General features: G+C 34.8%; 1 protein-coding gene across 2 annotated transcripts in view; it reads right to left on the bottom strand.

The window, feature by feature from the left end:
- The window catches only part of PIGG (phosphatidylinositol glycan anchor biosynthesis class G (EMM blood group)), a 19,179-nt gene that overhangs the window by 4,923 nt on the left and 4,326 nt on the right, over positions 1-9,930 (bottom strand). Inside the window, exons 5-12 of one of the 2 annotated variants that reach the window (XM_072405018.1) lie at positions 9,640-9,778; positions 8,724-8,936; positions 8,199-8,416; positions 6,877-7,158; positions 5,525-5,973; positions 4,061-4,252; positions 1,339-1,648; positions 782-844 (exon numbers count right to left, since the gene is read on the bottom strand). In XM_072405018.1, the coding sequence (XP_072261119.1) occupies positions 782-844; positions 1,339-1,648; positions 4,061-4,252; positions 5,525-5,973; positions 6,877-7,158; positions 8,199-8,416; positions 8,724-8,936; positions 9,640-9,778 (1,866 nt within the window). Of the gene's footprint in view, positions 1-680; positions 845-1,338; positions 1,649-4,060; positions 4,253-5,524; positions 5,974-6,876; positions 7,159-8,198; positions 8,417-8,723; positions 8,937-9,639; positions 9,779-9,930 lie in introns of both variants that reach the window. The other variant, XM_072405016.1, reaches the window with a different exon arrangement.

Below are 9,930 nucleotides of genomic sequence, written 5' to 3'. Positions count from 1 at the left end.
CTATTTCTGTAAAATTGTATGCCTTTTCACGCTTTTATTTGCTTTTGCCATCTGTATACACTGGTTTGCAATTGTCTGTTTTTATTGGTTGCTAAAAAAAAAAAAAAAAAAAAAAAAAAAAATGAAGGTACAACTTTTGATCATAACCCTGAAAGAAAATGACCGAAACTCATCTTCTCTACTATAAGTAGCCTGTAGGAAGCTGAGACTCCTGGAAATTAGCTGTGAAGACTTGGTTGGGGACTTATCACCAAGATCTGAGCTTTGCACTATGAGCTGAGCACTCAAAGAAACCAGTGGCAGAAAGCTGGCTTTTGACACTTAAACCACTCTCCCCATAACCTACGTGCATTATGGTGCCTTGGATACCTATGGCCCTATTGCAAACTTACAGGTTTGACAATATTTGTCAGGTATCAGCCAATACTGCATACTGGGAACTTCCCAAACCACTTTGCGTTTTGAAGATGCTCTGACCGGTTTAAAGAATGATAGCTTTTATTCAGTGCTACGGTGGAACTTAAATCTCAACGTTGCACATCATTGGAAGTAAACTCTATTTGTAAGAAATTACCATGTGTTGTGAAAGAATGAATGGCATCACTACAATTGAATTTCACAATTTTTAACGTATGAGATATCTTGCTAGAATTGTAAAAAATAAATAAATATATTTTTACCAGTTAGTTTCGGCACTGAGGTAATAAAGCATGTGCATTGTCCAAAGGAGAGGCCCACTATATGTCACAAAAATAGTTAGAAAAATAGCTGGATACTCAACATAGTTATCGAGTCCCACAAAGCCAGCTGAAATGTCCACTGTACTTATGGTATTTGAATTGCCCTAAAAAGAAACAAAATGCAAAAAACAAATAAATGTACTGTATATAGCACATACACATCTGTTTTAAAATAGTTGTATTAACTTTTTATTAGCTATATCTCACATTTTCCCCCCATGCTTTTTCATACAAACACCTAAAAATTAAGAAAAATTAGGACATTAGTAAGCCTTGCGCTCTTTATATTTAATGACATTGGATGGCTCATTCCATATAATCTTATGGACATCAGTGAAGATCTAACTTCTATTGCCTCAACAGGGCCATAGCTTAGCTGGTACAAACTAGTTTCATTTTTATTTGTTCAGTACATCTTTTTCCAATAAGTCTTTTTATTTGCATTATATCTTTTTGAAATATCTTTTTTTATATGTCTGTGTTAGTTTTAAATAATAATCTGCCTAGCCCTTTTTTATCGTATGCTGTATATTGCTGTACGCCCAAAACAAAGCCAATAATCCTTATTTATCTTTCAAACTGTAATAAAGCAACATACCTGGAAGAAGAAAAATGCCTGTCCAAACCAATAATGCATTATTGCGATTTCAGCAGCATCAAATTTCAAGATTTTCCAGATGAACGTAGTCAAAATGAGTTGAATTATCAAGCAGAATACCAACACTACAAGGTTGTGTGGTCTAAACAAAAGAGCTGCTAGCAGGATAAGTCCACTGTAAATTTCCCATAAACCAACAGCTTTTGCCTTTGAATTTGTGTTTAGAAAATGTGAGGTTAAGAGGTCCTTTATGCCAGTGACAAGAATTCCAAGGACAAAAATGTAGACAAAACGAGCTTCTGTGATTCCCCTATAAATTCATACAGAATAAATATATAAATGAAAAATACTTTATATAAAGTTTTAAAATACTGGAAAAGTAAAAACGCCTTCAATAGAATATTATTAGTCAATTTTATGATGACTCTCTAATGGATAAACATGTTAAAGTGATGCTCCATATTCTCAGTGAAGGGATTTCCTCAACTTATAGAAGTCAAACAACTCGCTATTTTTAGTTTATTAGTACCAAAAGATCAGTTAGGTGTCTTGTGACTTTAAAAACATAGCTTCCGTAGACTACCAACATACTCCCACCATAAACACTTTGACATTTTAGTAAAACCATCAGAAACTTGAAATACCACTTAAAAAGATTGCTATATACATGGTGGTGGCCTATATGAAAATCTGCACAGGATTGTCAGTGTACTTTGGTCACTAACTATTGAACTTTCTAAAGAAGATGGAAATCTTCAAATGTTGTTAAAGTATATAATTTGTTTACACATCATTTCACATGAATGGGTAAATAAAATATTTAAACAATTTTTGAGTGACACAGAGCTAAATCCAAGGCATGTGCTGAGTTAGATCTAGGGCATTATATATCCTTGTGTTTAACTTGTTGCCTTCTGAGATAAATGCAGTGGATATACCAGGAGGCTGCCACCCCAGTCTGTGCAAAAAGAAAGGGGCAGGTACAAATCTAAAATCTCAAACAGTTAACTAGAATTACACTAGTAATTTTTTTACAATTACATTTTTTTTTACAATTAAGGCTTAGTCTACACGGACTGTTTCCCCAGCGTTTAACCTGAGGCTTTTAAAGCCCATGTTAAAGTCGCCATGCATTCCAATGGGCTAATCTACACCAGGACGTTTCCTTCAGGAACGTTTTTGAGCGTTATCGTAAACGTTGCTTAAAAAATTAAAACGCTGGATAAACGCATGAAAACGCTTGAAAATGCTTCCATTGAACTTTTTAAGCTTTTATGAAAGCTTCCATTGAAAACAATGGGGGCTTTTTTAAACGTTTTTAGTAGGACTTTGGACTCTGGAAGCCCCTTTTAATAAGGAGACTCCCAGATCTCCACCACCCCACCCTGGGGAATGAGTACAGGGGTACATAAAACTCCTTACTCATTCCCTGAAATGTGTAAAAAATTGGACGAGGCTTTAATGTCAAATTATTTTAATAAATGTGTGTGTTTGTGTAACAAAACTTTTTTTTTTTTTTTTACAGGTGATCTGAATGACAGGATGATTTCCAGGGTTGCAATGAGCACAGCCCTGGGACTCCTCCTGACAGTGAGGGATCGCAGGGCACTAGGGGTTAAATGAGGACAAGGCTCTCCATTCACCCCTAGTGCTCTGTGATTGGCTGAGAATTTACATTTCTCAGCCATTCAGCACCAGACATGAATGGGAAGACTTGTGCCCATTCATCTCTATTGCTCTGTGATTGGCCAATCAGGGAGCAGAGCAGTCAGCGGAGCTTTACTATGCTGACAGCTCCGCTCCCCTGATCACTCCTGCAGCCCTAGAGGAGCTGTGATATGTGTTCTGTATCTGTAATACATGTCACAGCTCAAGCATCATCAGGGTTTCCTATTTCTCATCCAATCACAGAGCACTAGAGATGGATGGGCACAAGTCTCCCCATTCATGTCTAGTGCTGAATGGCTGAGAAATGTAAAACCTCAGCCAATCACAAAGCACTAGGGGTGAATGGAGAGGCTTGTCCTCATTTAACCCCTAGTGCCATGTGATCCCTCACTTTCAGGAGGATTTCCAGGGCTGTGCCCATTGCAGCCCTGGAAATCATCCTGTCTTCGAAATAACCTGTAAAAAAAAAAAAAAAAATTTAATTACACAAACACACAATTAATAAAATAATTTACCATTAAAGCCTAGTCCAATTTCTTTACACATCTTAACCCTTTCAGGGAATGAGTAAGGGGTTTTATGTACCCCTTTACTAAATCCTTGAAAGGGTTAAAAGTAAAACTTTTATAACCGCTTATGTAAAATGGCGGTAAAACGCGTCATAGGCGTTTATAAAAGTTTTTTACCGTTTTACAGTTAAGCTTTAAAACACTTGTAAAAGTGCAAAAAAACACATATAAACGTGGTATAAGCCTAAGAAGAAGGGAAGATTTTATAAGGTCATGTGCAATTTCTACTAAACGATCCTATTTAGGGTGAATTTAGTGAACAATGGTTACTATTTGTAGGGTTCACTGAAACCTGTGGAAATAACTGGAGACCAACACAAAATTTACATGCTATAACATGCTCTCTGGTGAACTCGAACCTGCTTACCTCAATTTAAAAAGATAATATTTTAACTACTTTTGTGCCTTACTTGACAATATATATAAATATATAGATATAAACAATTTACACTAGTTTATTTTAAAGAAAAAATACCATCACTTACTTTGTAATTTCATTAGTATTTTGTTGCCATGGATACAAAACATGTCCTATAGCAGCTCGGTAACAGTATATTCCTAGCAGTCCAAACATTAATGCAACTTTGGATACTAAAGAGCATTTTCCTTGAATTAAAATAAATATCATTATTAAGCAGACAGCTACCAGAAATGACAGTTCGGCCTTGTGTTCAGAGCTGTGAAAATGGGAAAAAAAAGTTCAATAGAAAAGTTGCAATTTAAAAAAAGAAAAAAAAAAAAAACACTGAAGTTTCTAGTTACAAATAGCATGCTACTAAAATGTTTAGGCAATATAAGAGTTGCCATTTTGTTTATGAAAACACTCTGAAATTTCTAGTTACAAACAGCACACTACTAAAATGTTTAGGCAAGTATACACAGTTTAAAATATGTCAATAAATATGAGTGAGGGCAAGAGTGTGAGAGCGAATTGGGTGGGGATGGAATTGTCCTCTATTCATGCAGTAAAAACTTTAAAACCTATCATTTTCTGCCAAGATATTTGTAATCATCCTATCATTGTCATATAGGTCTTAGGGATTAGGTTCTAACTTTTTTTCTAGATGCATAAAAAAAAGAAAGATAGATAAAAGATAAAAAAAGGTTTATTTCAGTTGCTACCTCATACTGTGTTTATATATAGATTGACCACACAGTAATCTCCTGAGACTAGCAGTAGGCGGCATCAGTAACTTAGGGTACTTTGAAACCACAACAGCACTGTGTACTGCAACACCTATGCCGTGGTAAACCGGTCCATTAAAATGAATAGGCTGACATGCACAAAATAATAGGGCAGGTTGTATTAAATTTTCAGATCAAAGCATGGGGCACCATATCGGATGCAGTGCACAAACAAATTAAAGGACAGGGATGAACATTTGTGCATTGCCACTTTACAGTAACGCAACAGTGTGAATAGTCCCTAAACATTACACTACAAATTTTCATCTATGAGACTGTAAGCACAATCACATATCCAAAATGTTTTTTTGCTTTCAGCAAAAAAGGTAGTACTTTTAGGGTTCTACATGTAGGCACAATTAAGGTTTTTAAATTTACCCTGTAACTTTGAAAATCTTCCCTTTTTAATTACACTTTAGACTATTGTTTTTTTTTTTTTTTTGTATATTAAACAGACTTTATGTCAGCTTCACCTGGCTTTGCCCAACATGATTCTGCTACTCCTGGCATAGACCTATGTAGTTTACCTTTAACAACATAGTGCAAGTTACCTTCTAATCCATTGTGAAGCAAGTAAACATAATCTAACCATAGACTGGCTGCACGTAGGCCGCCCATTAATAACAAATAGGACTGGTAATTGCATTAGACCTATAGACCTAGAACTGTTTAACTATAAAAGAAATCAAGTTCAACCAGCAAATAAATTAATCTACACACAACAACAACAAACATTACCATGAAAAAAATTTAGCTCCAGCTACCTTGTTAACCAATGTCCAAAATCTGGTCGATGAATCCACTGAACTCCAGTCTGATTGAGAGGACGAAGTAATCGACAACAAATAAGAATAAGGCCAGGACTTGATAATGCAATCCATTTTTCATTACTTTTGATAAACCGAGATAAAATTGGTAACTTTTCCTCTTGTAACTCCTTTTTATGAGCATCATATATTTCATTAACGTATGCATATTCCTCCTCTGCCTCACTGAAAGCTGCAGAGCCTGATAAATTCCCTTTTTTTATAAGAAAGTACTTCCGACACATTTCCTGGGATAGAGCCAGACACAGAGTACTAACAAGAAAATACCATGTTTGGTGTTCTTCCTCGATGAAGCTACTTGCTCCCATACTGATTACATGACCCAGAGTTCCCACCAAAAGAAGGATGTCCAGCTCTGACCATGTCTGCATGCTGGAATGTGTTACCTGAGGGAGAGAATGGTTCATAAGCAGGATTAATATTTCTTGCATTTTTTTCAACATATTCGAAAAATGGTGCAATACCATAGTGTTAATTAATTTGAACCCCTGTTAGGAACAACAATGTGTAGCAGCAAAGGTAATCCTAACTACTTTTGGTCATTTCTTTTTTTCCTTATCTTATATTGGCAATTTGTTGTATTGCACACAATGAATTACTGTGAATAGTCCTAGTCTCTGAACTGTTAATATTCAGAAAAATCAGTTTTTATGTGCAAATAAAGCTCAAATCACCAAAATATCTTTTTCAGTGTTTAGATACAGCAGGGGAAGATTAGAAAAATAAGTTTAAGTCAACTGTAGCCAAATCGGGGGACTTGCACTACTTTGTAAGAAAAGAAAAAAAAATATTTCTTACACTATTGCAAGAAAAAAAAATGATTGTATCTTAACAACATCAATAATTTCCATTGCCAGTAAAAAGATAATTTCATATAGGTGGTAAGAACCAGCATTCCTGGGTGGCTCTGGCGACTGGCACCTTGTTTACGGTGTTGACTCCTAATGGACCAGTGTTTCAACATTTGAACTGTGTACTATTGTCCCCTTTTCCTAGGGATGGACATGTAGCATCTCAACCACAGGCCAAGTTCACGACTATAAAGAGGTGGTAAACGCACCACAACCTCGTTGAAACCCATCTGAACTTAGCCAGAGTAGGAAAGAGTGTGAAGAGTGTGACAAATAGTAAAATAATACAGCAATGCTCTCTAAAAGATTATTTTCAATTGCAAATGTGATCAGTAAATCTTCTGGCTGGTTGATTTGCAATGGGTGAAAAGGGAAGTTGGACATAACGCGTTAGACATAAGTACCATTTGAGTGCACTTTTAATTTTTTTTCACTCACCTCATTGGAAGGTTTTAGTTGCAATACCATTTTGCCAAGAAGAGATAAAATTATGCAAAGAAGTGCAGATATAAGAACCATAATCCCCATTGCCAACAGCCATGACATGCTGCAGAAAAAGCATGCGTTTTCTGTGGATGTGCATACAATGACATGGACAGCAGCCAGCAATAGACATGTCAAGTAAAAAAACAGGGAAAAGAGTGGTGTTGCCAGAGGCAAATCAAACTCTGCTTTGTTACTAAGAGCATTTGGGACACTGAGCAAAAGTAAGAAAAAAATCTGCAAAGATACAAGAAATTAATTATTATTTACAAAGTATTTTTATTAACAAAAAGTAATACATTTTTTTTAAATTATAACATTTTAAATAAAACTTATTGCTGTCTACTTTTCATGGCTATGCCAACTACATTTTTATTAAGGAAATTTTTCTAACACCTAAAGTCTACTTAAAACAAACCAAAACAAATTGTGTGCTCACGTTTCAAATATGGTTTAGCTCCACAATGCTTGTACTACATCATGATAAATTTCATGAAACTATTTTTTTTTCGAGTCAACAAGATTCTTTGCAAAATGGCTACCTGTCAGCAGCACAAAAATGTCACCCAGACAGGAAGATACTGACAGTAACCCTCATATGTTCTAACTTTTCCTGACTGTGCTGCAAAATAGCATTTTGTTGCATTCTGTGTCTTAATAGAAAGGATTTCCCATCATTTCCTATGCTGACAAAAAATCAGGAATTAGGGGGACTAGGGTGGATCATTATTCAATGAAAATTTTGAGGGTTAAAGCAAAAGTCAAGTTATAAGTGGAAAACAGTGAAGAAAAAACAGCATGTCCATGAAAAACCTTTACTTTAAACAATGCATTTGTAAATGCAACATAAAATCATTTCAGTCATTGTCACATTATTCTGCTGGCTTTACTCTATCTATCTTTAAAAAAAGATAGGGGAAAGGATGCCTGCAAATGCTAGTTACAGGACATTCACGTTTTAGGACACTGGAAGACATTTGATTTGGTAATGACTCAGACAAAACACAGGGAAGTATTTTGCTGTCATTTTGTATGAATGGAAGAAGATGCCAAGAGTTATCTGGGACTGGAAGAGGCAGAATTGATTCAATGTTGTTATAGAGCCAGAAAACCCATATGAATCGGAAAGATGAAGTGCCCCATATACTAGGAGTGCTGCCTATACATAAATAATAGATGGTTATTACACTTTTCCAATCAGACAATTACAAACAATACCCTAGTAAATAGTTTCATTCAAATATCAGGTTATGTATATAAGCATTACCAATCCTTACCTCTAAAGTTATGATAGCTCCAACAGTCATTGAATAGATATCATACTCAGCCACCTGTTTGCTTAATGAAGAACTCAGCTTTATAAGTGCTTCTAAATACTGTTTGAGAACCTTTCGGCCTAGGTTAGTAAGGACTTCAGATGTATTTCCTTCTAGGTACAGCTTAATCCAATTTCCATGCTGTTTCTCTGCCTTCTTAAATTGTTCTAAACCGTCATCTAAGTAATTATAACAAATAATAGTAAAAAAAAAAAATGTAAATACATGTCAAAGACATCTTACAATTACTGCAAACACAAATTTTTATATATATATATATATATATATATATATATATATATATATATATATATATATATATATATATATATATATATATATATATATATATACACATACATATACACACACACACATACTTTAAAACGCATTACTACAGGCACATTATATGTAATATACAATAAACCTTTTAGTACTAGTTTTTACTAGTTTTGATCCATGAAATTTTTTTTTTTTAAATCATACCTTTCTCATAAGTTTCCAAGTTCTCCTTCAGAAGCATACACAACTGATGTCCATTTAAATGGAAAAATCTCAGCTGCTCCCTCATGGTCTTTTGTTCTACAACTGCAGTTATAAACTTTCCTAAGCTGCTTCTTGAAATTGGCAGCCCTAGCCCCAAAGCCAAAGTTGGAGCAAGATCAGTCTGCTGGATCATCTCCGGTACTGTAAATGGACCTAAAATGAAAGGCATTGAAATAAGGGGTTAATTTCAAAGCATTTTGCAGTTCTATTAGAAATATAACAATGTCAAAGGTTAAAAAAACTTGTAAAATACATCATTGTATTGCATTGTATACATCATTGAGTGCATTGTAGAAACAATAGTAAAACGGTTGTTTTCCCCCATCATGAAAAGAGATCAGATACTCCAGTGCAAAAAATAAGAGACAGTACCTATGAGCAACAGGGTTAATCAAAGGTGTAAACTGTGGCTCTGATGTGGTACTTGCTGTGGCCCATACTTTAGCAGACCAGCCCTTTCTATCTCAGTATGAACTATTAAGATCTTTAAGAGATATGGCTGTAAGATCTTTAAGAGATATGGTTGTGCACCATTTTAGCAGCATCACCCCTATTCCATCTCACCTTACCCCATGTTTGTTAGTTTACTGATTAGTTCTGCCTGGAAATCATCACAGCCACAAGTACGGACAAAATTCATTAACTAGTTTTCAATGCTTACTATGTACTATAAGGTTCTATGACAAATTCCTTGTCTGCTTGATAGTATCAGTCCACTGCATTCTTCACAATACTTATCAAAAGATGTTTAAAGGTAGCAATGCAATTTCAAAAGATTAATTCCCATTAAAAAATGTCAACAAAAGGATTCCTACATTTAAAAAGTATCAGGTATATTTTGGGACTTAAGACTTACCGGCTTTGTTTTGGAATGCTGAACTTATTAAAACAAGAGGAGTCTGTACTTCTTCATCAGAAGATCCACCATGACTGCCGACTTCTGACATACCATGGTCACCACAGACAACAATTAAATTTGGAGCAGAATCTTCATCCTATATTTTAGTATTAAAAAAAGGAGGCACATACCTAGCAAGTGGTTAATGTACATATATGTTTATTAAATACAAAAAGATATATATATATATATATATATATATATATATATATATATATATATATAGCATATAATATTTAATAGCAGGTA

The sequence above is a fragment of the Pyxicephalus adspersus genome, chromosome 3 (assembly GCF_032062135.1).
Source record: "Pyxicephalus adspersus chromosome 3, UCB_Pads_2.0, whole genome shotgun sequence".
In the NCBI taxonomy this organism is placed as follows: domain Eukaryota; kingdom Metazoa; phylum Chordata; class Amphibia; order Anura; family Pyxicephalidae; genus Pyxicephalus; species Pyxicephalus adspersus.
The sequence above is the reverse complement of the archived record's forward strand: the minus strand, read 5'-3'. Positions and strand labels throughout refer to the sequence as shown.